Source organism: Gymnoscopelus microlampas (genome assembly GCF_963454915.1).
Source record: "Gymnoscopelus microlampas genome assembly, chromosome: 6".
Taxonomy (NCBI): Eukaryota; Metazoa; Chordata; class Actinopteri; order Myctophiformes; family Myctophidae; genus Gymnoscopelus; species Gymnoscopelus microlampas.
This window is the reverse complement of record NC_139943.1, coordinates 4,096,029-4,110,469: the sequence shown is the minus strand read 5'-3', so window position 1 is coordinate 4,110,469 and position 14,441 is coordinate 4,096,029. Positions and strand designations below refer to the sequence as shown.

The window sequence follows — 14,441 nt, the reverse complement described above, 5'->3', positions numbered from 1 at the left end:
TATGGATTTTGTCCAAACCTCATGCAAATTGGTACACAGTATCTCTACAGTCTTGTGATCAACACTGACCTGACCGATTTTCCATAGTATATCTTGATTGGCTAATATTGGCTTCCAAAGTTTGCAGGATTGGTTCGTTTTGAACAAAATGCCTCAAATCATCAACGCAGCATGCGATTTCCGTGAAATTGTGCGCGCACATTAGGCCAAGGAAGAATTGCTTCTTGAAAATGTTTTTACCTATAACGACACCGATCTGCGTTAAACTTTGCACGCACATTCCCTAGAGGACCAGGAAAAACCTTTGCCCTGCATTTTTCACATCTGCCCTTTAGAGCGCCACCAGGAGGCCCATTTATGCAAAACATTTTTTTTATAGTACTCCTACAGATTCTTTCCAAAAATCACGCAAATCGGTACACTAGTCATGTGGTCAACACAGATCTGTCCTTTTTTTATATTCGCTCCTAATTGGCTAACATAGCATGCAATTTCGGTGAAATTTTGCCCGCACATTCCCACTGGGCAGAGGAAGAAATGCCACCCTTTTCACATTGGCCTGTTATAGTGCCACCAGCAGTTCTAATTTAGCAAAACACATTTTTGGAACGAATTGCCTCAAATCATGAATATAGTGTCCGATTGAAAGGCCTAAGAAGAAATGGCACCCTTTTCACATTGGCCTATTAGAGCGCCACCAGGAGGCCACAATAACCTACCTGACCTGAAAGCCATTGTTTATATTGTGAGTGAAGAAATGGCTGTTGTTGGTCTATCTACCTGAGTCAATATTTTAAAGTAACAATACTTTTACTTGTGCACAGTTTTTGGCTACTATACCCACCCCTGCCTACAGTGAATATGTCATACATAAGTTAGGAAATTGAAATGAAATTGATTGATGTACATTCGTTGTTGAGTGAGTGGTGGATAAAAACAGAACAGAATCGTCCACACATATTAAACTTGTAGTTTAAGAGTTTCACAAGACGTTTGTTATGGCTCTGGTCTGTCAAGACTTAGACATAACTTGTACCTGTTGTTGTTGCAGTTGTTGACAAAGAGAGAAAACTGGATGATGTGAACCAACAAATGGGAGACAAAGAGAGAGAACTGCAGAGCAGCCATGAAGAACTGAAGAAGAAAGATGAAGAACTGAAGGAGACAAAGCAAGAATACATAGAGCTTGGTGAGAACTGGATCATTAAAAACTCAGTCTGTCTAGATGAAGATGGTTTATAAAATAACTTCAACCTGTCATTACAGCTCAGCAGATATGTGATCTGAAGACTGATTTAGAGACCCTGAGGAATGCATCAGCTGGAAAAACTGGTCAGTATCTGTGTTTTACACATTAGTCAGATTCAGATTCGGTTTATTTGTCACTTAGATGCACTGTAAATACATGTGAAAATCCACTGCATAAATACATAACAGCTCACAATAATTATAAATTGATTGATTGATTGAATACTTTATTAATCAAGACATATAAACAGCACAGATGTACAGTGAAACATTTTGGCTAAACACAAAGATGTCCTAGGGACTTGTTTACGTTGTGGTCCCTACTGTATGTATTCAGTTCATCAACAGAGCATAGAATATTAACACATTAATACATGTCATCAACAAATACAAACAGCTTTATTTACAGAGGAGAAAAATATAAAACGTCTCCCCTCATTTCAATGAATCAGAATCAGAATCAGGTTTATTGTCACATCACATCACATTGTCACATCACATCACATCACATCACAATGGGAATTAATCTAACTCCCTTTGTAGCTTTCTGATAGATGCTTTTTCAGGCCAGTTTTAAAGAAACCAGTGATTCACGTCCTTTAATGGATGATGTCAGGACCTCATGGAGAGTGATCACATAGGTTGGTTTGGGCACCTGTTCAGTAGGGAGACATACTTGAAGGAATAGTATTCTTCCATAATGCATTACATTTTGAAACTCCTCACTGTCGGTGAAAAGATGCAGCTGGTAACTTCATGTGAATCAGAGGAGATGGTTGTCTACACACTCCTACATGACTTACTTTAGCGGTCAGCAGTGACAAGGACTCTATACATGTGTAGTAAGTACACATTGTGTAGTAATTAAGTAGGCTACACATTGTGCAGTATAATTAAGTACATATGTGTAGGGGAAACAACTAAAGAAAACATCCTCCTGGATGATAAAACCCAGGAGGCGATGATACAGAAGCTTCACATTCACTCCCTCGGACTAATCCCCATTGGTCCGGTGGGCCATCTGACGCTTTTCCGTAGTCCCTCCCCCAGAGGTTATAAAAGGACCCGGAAAGCGGATGTTCGTTCTCTTTCACACCAGCTTCCTTCTGCCAACGCAAAAAGAAGGGTGTTTTTGTGAACACCTCGTTTGCAATTTACAAAACCGGGGTTACGGAAGTAACCCTTAGTTTTGCTACATTGCTCTCTCGGTGTTCACATATGGGAGATATAAACCCCCGGAATGTATCTACAAATCGAGATACCACAATACCTGCCCCAGTCCCGGGCGCCAGGGCCCCGCGCCCCAAGGAGCGTGGCCCTCGGCACCCAGGCGCCATCAGACCCACCGGGTCGGAGGCATGGATCAGGAAATAAGTAGGGCCCTGACAGACCATTGTCAGCCCTAAGAACTAAAGGACAGGCACAGCCTGTCCATCTTAGTGGAGGGCCCTAACAGACCGAAGTCCGCCTTACTGAACTAAGGCCCAGACGTCGGCCTATGACATACTAGGCACATGGGCATGATCAGATCCTACATCCGTTCTATGCACCTACCCACCTTCAGGTGGAAGCCACACCCAGGACTGCGAGCGCCATGGAAGACGCCGCTACGTCCAGGCTAGAAAAACAGCAAAAGTCAAGGAGACTACCAACTCGCTGTCATGTAGACGTCCTGAAAGACATGCCTCTGCAGGGGGCCCAGGACGTCAACACACCCCTAGTAGGCACAAGGGCATGAACCGACCCTACGTCTGTTCCATGCATCTACCCCACCGTCGGGTGGAAACCACGCCCAGGACTGTGTGCGCCATGGAGGGCGCTGACACGTCCAGGCTATAGAGAACAGCGAAAGTCGAGGTAGACGACTAACTTGCTGCCGTGCAGGCGTCCTGAAAAACACACCTCTGCAGAGGGCCCAGGACGTCGACACACCCCTAGTAGAGTGCGCTCTCAGGCCGTCAGGCTCTGGGGCTCCGCTACTAGTGTACGCCAGGCGAATAGCATCCACAATCCACCGGGAAGGCGTTTACTATGCCACCGCCTTCCCCATGACCCGGGCCCCAAAGAAACGAACAACTGGCTGGGTCGGTTCTGGGCCGCAGTCCTCCGGACATACACCCCCAGGGCTTTCACTGGGCAGAGACAGTGCAGCCTCCGATCCTCCTCCGAGCAAACGGAGGCGGGTGAAAAGCCACCAACTCCGTAGGCTTTAACCATCGCTAGGTGGTCTTGGGGACAAACGCCGGGTTGGGTTCGAAGACAACCCTACTGTCACCTCCAGCGAACCTCATGCACTCGACTCACCGAGAGGGCACGAATATCGCTCACCCGTTCCGCTGTCATCAGCGCAACCAGGAGTACCGTCTTGAACGTGAGAAACTTTGGTTCCACCGTCTCCAACGGCTCAAAAGGAGGATGAGAGAGTGAGTCGAGCACCAGGACCAAGTCCCACGCGGGGAACAGGGACCTTGAGACAGAATGTGCACACAGTGCACTTCATGAACCGGCTCACAAGGGGCTGTTTTACGCGGTTTTCCCCTCGAAGCCAACGTGACTCACTGAGATAGCTGCCAGGTACCCTTCGATCGTGGAGAAAATGTTTCCCAGATCATACCTATCCTGTAGGAAGATCAGGACGTCTGCGACCGAAACCTGGAGCGGGACCACCGCCGGGGACCGTCCCAGATACCATTCCTCGCACACGCCCTACTTTGTCCCGTAGAGAGACCTAGTCATTTCAGAGAACGAACGACTTCGTTCACATTCACGGCAATGAATAGTTCAATTGACTCGTTCACGTACTCGTTCAGCAGCTCCACTCTCTAGTGTGAAACACCCTTGTGGGAGCGTTTTTGTTTTCTACGTCGCACGTACAGCCCAACCTCCCGTCCTGTATACGGGGGAGGGGATGGGGGCATGCACTATAGTGTGAACGTAACCGTCTCAGAAAATGAACAAACTTGTTCACATTCACGGCAAAGAACTAGTTATTTTGAACGAGTCGAACCTGAACGATACCCCACTGGTAGCCACCACTCTAGGTGGAAAACCAGTCGCAGTCAAGTTTTCTCTCCACGGGCCAGACCCACAATTCTAGTTCTGCGGGTCTGGGATGAAAGGTTTCACTCCTTGCCTGCTGTAGCGGATCCCTGCGTAGCGGGAGGGGCCAAGATTGCTCGTAGAGGAGGGGAGCTATCTCCGACCTCCAGGAGCCCCATGCCGGAGCCACCAGCAACGCCACCAGGCCTTGGAGTCTGATCCGTTCCGGAGTGGGGTGGATCAGTTCCAGCGGAGCAGCCCCCCCGGCCATTCGTGCGCCGGGGCATCCAGGTCCAGCGGAGGCTGCTCTCTCATCGAGAGGAACAGCGAGCAATTTGCGTTCTCCTCCGAGGCAACTAGGTCCAGATCTGGTCCGCGACCCCGGGGTGCGGAGACTAATCTGAATAAAAAGTCTCACCTCTGGACAGAGGATCGGTTCCCCTGTTCAGAAGGCCTAGTACAAGAGAGGCGCCGATTGATTCCAAGTGTGCGTCGCACCACAATTTCAAACCTCCGTGCCAGACAGTTCAAGGTAGGAGATCTCGGACCTCCTTGCTTGTTGGTGTAGGCCATGGTCGTGGTATTGTCCGTCCTGACCGGAACGTGACGTCCACTGATGTGGGGCTCATAGTGTTTTACCGCCAAAAAGACTGCCATCAACTCCAAGCAGTTAATGTAGGCTGTCCTCATGCTGCGGTTCCACAGACCCCTGGCCGTCCGGCCCCCGAAGGTGGTGACCCACCCTGTGAGGCTGTCATCGGTGGCGATCATCTTTCTTGAGATGATCCTCCCTACCGGGACGCCCTCCGACAGGAAAGAAGCTACTTTCCATTGTTGGAGGGACTGCATGCATGCCGCGGACACTGTCACACGGCGAAAAAACCTGAGGGAGCCCATCCATCTCTGAAAAAGGCCTCGCGTGTAGCCTGCCCAGGCGTGCCAGGGAAATGGCCGAAGCCATGGGCCCCGCCGCAGACCTTTGTACTGGACCTTGCGTTCAGTCGAAAACACGGCCAGACATCTCAGGGAGGAATCTAACCTCCCCTGAGACAGACGAGCCTTGAGAGAGACAGCATCCAGTGTGATACCTATAAGGTAGAGTGATGGGACTGGGTGAGCACGCACTTCGCACACTTCTCAAAGTTCAGTGTGAATCCCAGAGAGGTCAGGTGCGACACCACCAGTCTGTGGTGATGACATGCATCCTGACGCGAGTCCGCACTCAGCCACAAATTGTTCTATGTAGGTCGGGATGCGGACTCCCTTCTGTCTCAGAGGAGCTATCGCTTGAGTGCATTTCATGAACATCCTGGGACTAAAGATGTTGTTTATGATGTTGTAGAAGATGAACACTGTTTATGATGTTGTAGAAGATGAACACTGTTTATGATGTTGTAGAAGATGAACACTGTTTATGATGTTGTAGAGGATGAACACTGTTTATGATGTTGTAGAGGATGAACACTGTTTATGATGTTGTAGAGGATGAACACTGTTTATGATGTTGTAGAGGATGAACACTGTTTATGATGTTGTAGAGGATGAACACTGTTTATGATGTTGTAGAAGATGAACACTGTTTATGATGTTGTAGAGGATGAACACTGTTTATGATTTTACAGAGGATGACCAGAACACAGACTCCACAGAGACAGACATATCTATGGACACACCTCCACACAGTGAGTCCATGTTACTCTTTAAACATTTTGTCATCCTAATACTTCCTCTAATTATGTTGATGCGACTTAATGGCTTGACCTTGAAATATGCTAAAAACTCAAATCATAATGACATTTTGCATGCTTATTGGTAATATGATAATAGCGTATCGTTACACTGACGGTAAATATCGATATTTATTATTAAGAAAGCACTCCCAGCTTTAAATACCAGTAAAAACGTTTTTCTTTCATACTAGCACTTTATTTGTCCAGCTTTATATATATTTTTTGCTATGAATTGTATTTGCTCAGAATATTGAAGGGAAAAGATTCGGAATAAATGCATAATTCCAGATTTTTTGATTGATTGATTATTGATTGAATACTTTATTAAAACGTTTGTTAACAGTACAGGACAGGTAGTACAGTTATGCTAAAAGGATAACACAAAAAGCCCCAGGGCTTTGTTTACATTGTGGTCCATTGTACTCAATTCAATAGTATTTTTGCCGTTTTATGGGTAGTTGTTGTTCTTCAGTTACAGATATTGTGATGTGTCGTAGATGAAATGTCTTGCAATACATTGATTATCGCAGACAAAAAACACACACACGCACACGCACACGCACACACTACACCGCTCTATGAACCCAACAACAACCACTACTCCTGATACAGACATGAGACGTTTTTCATTGACCGAATTATGAATATAAGATCACTCATCTCACCTCCAGTTCAGGATAAAGTTTGACTAGTGTTTGGGCCTTCATCACAGTTCTCATGACATCCACTAGGTCTAAACGTTATTATGATTATTACCCTTATTATTATTACATCACTAATAATGCAATGAATCCTCCGTCTTGTCTTCAAGATGCTTCCACAGCTCAACAAAGTCATACAGTGAAAAAGACCCAGGAAGACCAAGCAGTGAAGAAGCTTAAGTCTGTGAGAACAGAGTTTGTTAACAGAGTCTCAGAGGCCACCTTCAAATCTCTACTGGACAGACTTCTGGATGAGAGAGTTATCACTGATCTAGAAAAGGAGGACGTTACAGGACAAAACCTCAGGGCAGACAAAGCACGGCGACTTATCGACATGGTGAAGGCAAAAGGAAACAAGGCATGTTTTCTAATGATTGGCATGCTTCATCTCCTGGATCCTCTCCTTAGTGAACAGCTGAAGTTAACCTCAGGTGACGTCTGTCTCTGTCTCTGTGTGTGTGTGTGTGTGTGTGTGTGTGTGTGTGTGTGTGTGTGTGTGTGTGTGTGTGTGTGTGTGTGTGTGTGTGTGTGTGTGTGTGTGCGTGCGTGCGTGCGTGCGTGCGTGCGTGCGTGCGTGCGTGCGTGCGTGCGTGCGTGCGTGTCTCTCTCTCTCTCTCTCCCTCTCTCTGTTGTAATTGCAAAACTGTTTGTTTCAGGAGTTCCAGTGGCTTTAAACCTCTATAGTCACAGCCACACTTAAAGGTTTTTTAAGTTTTGTTTTATTTCTTATGTGTTTTGGGGGAGTTTATGACCTCAATTAGACCCCAAAAAACTGAACTTTGAACATTCAGTGGATTTTCTGTGGTTTTCTGAATAATTAGGCTGAAAAGTAATCTGTGATTGGCCCCCGGACTTTGATGTCACAGTCCATTAATCCCGCCCCCTCTCCTCTCCGCCCCTCCCCTCCCCTATCCATTCCTTTGGGGGACGGAGCATAGGCGATGATTGACAGTCAAAATCCCTCAACAGCGACACCCGCAGACAAAGATTTATTTTTTCATTGCAGTTGAAAAGGCTTTAGAAATCAGAGAGAGAAAATCCTGCCATGGATCACTGGAGTGGATTTTTCAGTTAAAACATTTAATACACGTTTTAAGGACCATGATAAATACTTTTAATGTGCTGTAAAACTGAATGTCATGAAATCTTTAATACTAAATATTCCACACACGTCAGAATCTAAGCGTCTTTCTGACTTCTGTTTCATAAATCTTGAACATCATTCGGTTTGAACCACAAACAGTGAGTCTGCTAATTGATTTTCCAGTAGGGACATAAAACTGCATTATTTAAGAATTTTGCTACTTAAGGGTGGAACCGGTGGGGTGGGAGCAGCTAGCTTTTGGAGAGGTCTTGTCTTGGCTTGTCTTGTCTGTCTGCATGGATGTATTTAGTTTTTTTGTTTGTGTATTGTATGCCATGTTCACTTGTGCTAAGGACCCCCTCGAAAATGAGATGATGCATTGATCAGTATATATCAATATATCAGATGTTTTATTGTTCATATGAGGAACTTCTGTTATCTCTAACTTTAGCTGAATTACATATTGTGACTTTCTTAAATAAACTAAACCTTCACCTTCAGTAATACTTGCAGGATTACTTGGTTTTAACTGAAGTGACACAGCTCAGTACTGTGTATGTCTGTATTCCAGTATCATACCTCTTTCCTTTGCTTTGTGTTTCAGAGCTGAGGCTGGTGCTACTGGGGAGGACTGGATCTGGGAGGACAGCAGCAGGAAACACCATCCTGGGCAAGGAGGTGTTTGATGCTGAGACCAGCTCCTCTGAACTGAGTAGGAGGAGAGAGGGGGAGGTCTGTGGGAGACAGCTGGTGCTGGTGGATACTACAGTCTTCTCTGGATGCTCTCCAGAGGAGACAAGGCAGGATGTTGGGCTCTGTGTCAGTCTGTCTGCTCCGGGGCCCCATGCCTTCCTCCTGGTCCTACCAGCAGAGTTTTCTGAAGAAGAGGTGACAGGGATGATGGAGAAGATGCAGAAGGTGTTTGGAGAGAGCTGCTGGCGACACAGCATTGTCATCTTCATCCATGAGGACAGTGAGAGAGACCAGAGTGTTGAGGAGTTAGTTAAAGCAGGCAGTCAGGAACATCAGCAGCTTGTAAAGAAATGTGGGAGCAGATGTCACCTCCTCAACATTAAGGACAGCAGCCATGATGATCAGGTTTCACAGCTGCTGAAGCAGATAGATGACATGGTGAAAGGAAACACAGAGAACTTCTACAGCACTAAGTTCTACCAGGAGGCAGAGGCCCAGGTCAGAGAGATGGAGATAAAGATTCACAGGGACAGTGAGGAGAGAGGACACAGACACATGGACGAGCAGGAGATGAGGGAGATGAGGGAGAGGTTTGAGAATGACCTTAAGGACTCCTTGAGTAACATAGAGGGATCCATCCAAGGACTGGAGAAACAACTGAGGGAGGAGACAGATGAAGAGAAGATAAGAAAGCTAAAACAAAAGCGAACAAGGGAAGTTGAGAGAAAGGAGGAGGTGGATAAACACAGACAAGAAATAGAAAATATGAGAGAGTTCTATGAAAGGGAGGCCAGAATAGAAGCAGAGAGAAAGCTGATGAAGGTTGTGCTACCTGAGATGCAAAGGAGCATCATGATGTCAAAAACAGAGATGCAGACACAGTTTAACAGACAACTGGAAAATAAGATCAGTGAGATGACAACACAGAGAGAAGAGTTAGAGAGATACAGAATGTTGGAGGAAGACAAGAACAGAGAGATGTCAAAGCTGAAAGAAGAATTAGAGAAGAGACACAAACATTGTTCAGAGTTGGAGGAAGAGAACCTGAACTTGCTGGAAAGGTTTGCAAACGTTCCAGCAGGAAGTGTAGGAGTGATACCATGTGAGAGAGGAGGAAGGAGAGGACAGTCATGGTGGATGAGGTGTTGTACTAATATGTTGAGAAATGAACTACAAGACATCTACTTGGTAACCTGAGTATGTATAAAATATGTGCAACATTTTTTAAGCTGTACGTATGGATACTGTACATCAGCTGACTACCTCACCCGCTCTATGAACCCAACAACAACCACTACTCTTGCTCCCGATACAGACATGAGACGTTTTTCATTGACCAAATTATGAATATCAGATCACTCATCTCACCTCCAGTTCCAAACAAATTATTCAGCTAGCTGCCTGTCTGCAGCATTTCTGACCTGTGTCCTCCTATCTGTCAATTAAAACCCACATATTGTCCCTCTGACACTATTCCATCACGTCTTTTCAAGGACGTTTTTATCACCATCCGACTCCTCATTCTGGCCATAATTAACAGATATTTAGAAACTGGAGTTCGTCCCCTCCAGTTTTAAACATGCCACCATTTAGCCTCTCCTTTAAAAACCTGACCTAGACCTTAACAACCTCAACAATTACAGACCTATCTCCAAGATGACACTCTTTTAGAAACGTTTAGGAAAAGGTTGTTCTCACATGTCTTTAACTATCCTGGACACATTACTAAATTCAGCACCCTGCATAATACAGATTTCACTAAGTACACAACGATACTCTTTTAGCTGTTCACTCCGGTTCTTGTGCCATGTTATGCATCTGCTGTTAATTTAAGCGGTGCCAGCCGCTCTACATTTGACCGTGTGTGTTTGTCCCTCCGTCCGTCTGTCCGAGCACGGCCTCAAGAGCTTTAGCTGATTGCAACACAAATATGCAACCAGTTACACTAATTAAACACAAACAGGACACCGTGCAACACATGCGCCACTTAAAGACATGCGCACGCACACACACACGCACACACACACACACACACACACACACACACACACACACACACACACACACACTAAAACGAGCGATCTACAATGTGAGTAAAAGAAAAAGTGTATACTTAAAAGTTGTTAAAATTAGTAAAAAATACTTAAAAGTAAATGAATCGAGTAAAAATACTTAATAGTACTTAAAATGAGTAAAAATACATAACAGTTGTTGAAATTAGTAAAATTACTTAAAAGTTATTATAAACAGTACAAATATTTAAAAGTTATTAAAATCAGTAAAAAAAAATACCGAAAAGTAAATCAAATTAGTACAAATATCAATAGTCAGAAAATATTTACTGATTAAAGTAACAATACTTAAAAGTCACTTAACTGAGTACAAATACGTACAAGTAACAAACTTGAGAATAAAGACTTTTAATTAACAATATGGAGTACAAATATTTAAAAGTAATTAAAGTAAGATCATGTAAGTATAACTACTTAAAAGTTCATGAAATCATTAAAAAATACTTCAAAGTAACCAAATAAACCTAAATTGCACACATACTGTCTGCGACACTACAGCAGTTTCTAACATTTCGAATGGCCATAACTCGGTGACCATTGCTCTAATCAGCGCAAATGCAGTAGTACCGCCTCAATACCAGCACCCACACATCAAATAGAGTAGTACCGTCTGAATACCAGCACCCAGTGGCACCCACACATCAAATAGAGTAGTACCGTCTGAATACCAGCACCCACACATCAAATAGAGTAGTACCGTCTGAATACCAGCACCCAGTGGCACCCACACATCAAATAGAGTAGTACCGTCTGAATACCAGCACCTACACATCAAATGGAGTAGTACCGTATGAATACCAGCACCCACATATCAAATAGAGTAGTACCGTCTGAATACCAGCACCCATACATCAAATAGAGTGGTACCGCCTGAATGCCAGCGCCCACACATCAAATACATTAGAACCGCCTGAATGACAGAACACACTCATCAAGCAGAGTAGGCACCGCTTACTCACGTTGAGTTTGATTTTTAAATGTGCTACTGTATATAAATAAATAAACATGACTGTACAGTATGTAAGACATGGGTAGCTTTTTTAATACAGTGGTGTTAACACACGTTATCACATTGCGCTATATAACTCTGAATAGAATTGCTCAACTGCTGTATATATTTTTTAATAAATCTCTTAATTGAACACCAGGAATCATATTTGTGTCAATTTTTAATAGCTTCAAGAGTTTTTTCATTAATCTGATGATGAAGATGATGACGATGATGATGATTAAAAATGTCCTAACTATGATATATTTTTGTACACTTGCAGTATAAATGACAGAATGACATTTACGCTAATTCATATTAATAATCACATCGCCCAAACGGAGCGAAAGGGCGGAACTAATCTGCGACTGCTTCTCTCAAAACAAACTCATGAGACAACGACACACACAACACACACAAGAGACAATATGACATTTTGGGTTCATTTTGGGTTCTACGAGGTTGAGGGAAAAAAGGAACTGCATAAAAGTCACACTGTTTGCAAGTTGTGTAAAGCTACAAATTCATATTGTGGGAACACAACGAACATCAGGAACCATAATCTCCGCTGGCACCCAGAGTTGGAAGAAAGGCCAGTTGTTGCTGCAACCTAGACAACGATCCCAAACACAATGACAAATCTTCCCATGCATTCGGAAAAGGCAAAGTGAATTACGAAGTCCATAGGGGCTTTTATTGCCAAGGACTTGCGTCCATACTCAGTCATCGAGAATGATGGATTCCGCGCTATGTTGCTTACTTTGGAGCCAAGGTATGTCGTCCCATCTCGGCCACATTTTAGAGATACAGTCACCCCCGCACTGTACAACGAGGCCAAAACCGGAGTTTTAGAGTCACTGAAAAAAACGTGTGGGATTGCTATAACGACTGATGCGTGGACATCGATTGCCACAGATTCCTATGTCACCGCAACTGCGCACATCATCAACGATGAGTGGCAGCTGATGTTTCATGTTCTCCAAACAAGACAGAAAGAAGAAAACACCAGCTTGAGGAAAAGCAGAAGCTTCATGTTCTTCCGAAACCAAAGAAGCTCAAAACAGAGATGTGCACCAGGTGGAACAGTGCCTATGAAATGGTTGAGAGGTTTCTGGAGGTACAGCCCTCAATCACTGCTGCCTTGCTGTCTCCTGAGGTGAGAAAGAAGGAGTCTGACATTGCCACCTTCAGTACCGCAGACATCTCTCATGCAGAAGCGCGTGTCAAGGCCAATGCCACTACTACTCTGCCACTACTATGTCCCAGGAGAAGAACCCCACCATCTCGTTCATTGCTCCTTTACATGCACAACTCATCCAGGACACAGCACATACTACTGGACAATCATCACTGGCCAGGGAGATAAAGCAGGCCATCAATGGGGACCTCAGGAAGCGGTACACCACCGACCAGGAGAGAAACACACACACAGCCTCTGCTCTTGACCCTCGTATGGAAGAGTGTTTGCTGAGGCCGCACTAGAGGTAATTCTGCCATTTTATGTAAAAATGTATCTAAAAAATATTATTATACATATAATTATTTAACTTATCCAAATGTACAAAATATATCCGTTTTTGACATTTAAAATAAAAATAGCTTTGTGTTTTGTTAAGTGTTAAAATATGTGTATTGAAGATATTGACATTGTTAATTAAAATGAAATGTGAGGCTTTTGTGTTTTGTGTCACCTGTTCTTCTCATTGTTTACTGTTATCCTACAGCAAATGGTGAGAGTTGAAGAGGAGGAAGACCCAGAGCACGACTCAGTGAGGGAAGAGGACACCCTGAGTGCCGATGAAGAGCCTGCTCCCAAAAAAAGAGATATCTGTGCATTCCAGGCACCAGTGTCTCTGCAGAGAAAGTCTTCTCTACTGCAGGGGACATTGTGACTGCACAGAGGAGCACTCTCAAGCCAAAGCATCTTGACAAACTTCTGTTCTTAAACAAGAACATGCACTAATTAACCATGCATTGGCATGAAAGGATTTTGGTTGAGGTCAGAACATGAGTGAAGAAGCAATCAGTCGCCCCGAGGTGGCAGACCGAAGTGGTCGGGCAGGGGTGTAAGCATCGACCATAGCCCGGAGGTAAGAAGGAGCTGTCCCTTTCACTGCCCTATAGGCTAGCACCAGGGTTTTGAACTGGATGCGAGCCGCTACGGGAAGGATAGTTGTGTGGGAGAACTTGAGGCGGTTGAACACCAGACGAGCCGCAGCTTTCAGAACAAGCTCCAGAGGTCTGATGGCAGATGCCGGAGCACCAGCAAGGAGGGAGTTGCAGTAGTCCAGGCGGTAGATGACAAGAGCCTGGATGAGCACCTGGGCTGCCTTCTCCGTGAGCAAGGGGCGAATCCTCCTGATGTTGTAGAGGAGGAATCTGCAGGACCGTGTCACTGATGCGATGTTTGCCGAGAACGACAGTTGATCGTCCAAGGTCACACCCAGATTCAGTCCGAGTTGACGTCACCACAGCATTATCAATGGTGATGGCCATGTCTTGGTGCGGACAGCCCTTCCCCGGGAGGAACATCAGCTCGGTCTTGTCCAGGTTGAGCTTCTGGTGGTGCGTCGACATCCACTCCGAGATGTCAGCTAGACAAGCAGCAATGCAAGGAAACTATCATTTCTCTTGTTGATGGACCCATTTCATGCCTTCATTTCTTCATGATTAGACTACTGCAATTCTTTATACTCCGGCCTGAGCAAAAACGTTTTATCCCGTCTACAATTAGTTAACAACAAGACCAGGAGACCTGGTTCTGCCAGACCCAGGCTAAGCTGGACTTCACATGACATGTCAGCCTGTGTCTATGCCCATGTATGGACGAAAGGGGGAAAGGCTTTTCTGGCTGGGACCTAAGGGCAAAGGGGACAAAACCTGTTT

At 44.8% G+C, this 14,441-nt stretch overlaps 1 protein-coding gene across 1 annotated transcript; it reads left to right on the top strand.

The window, feature by feature from the left end:
- Nucleotides 1-1,092: 1,092 nt before the first annotated feature.
- LOC311047956 (uncharacterized protein) lies at nt 1,093-13,447 on the top strand (the record flags this gene model as incomplete). The annotated part of the gene is made up of 7 exons (XM_084060906.1): nt 1,093-1,189; nt 1,267-1,332; nt 5,910-5,969; nt 6,829-7,149; nt 8,407-9,581; nt 12,544-12,711; nt 13,280-13,447. 7 exons carry the CDS (start codon nt 1,093-1,095, stop codon nt 13,445-13,447), a joined length of 2,055 nt encoding a protein of 684 aa, XP_083917032.1.
- Nucleotides 13,448-14,441: the final 994 nt, after the last annotated feature.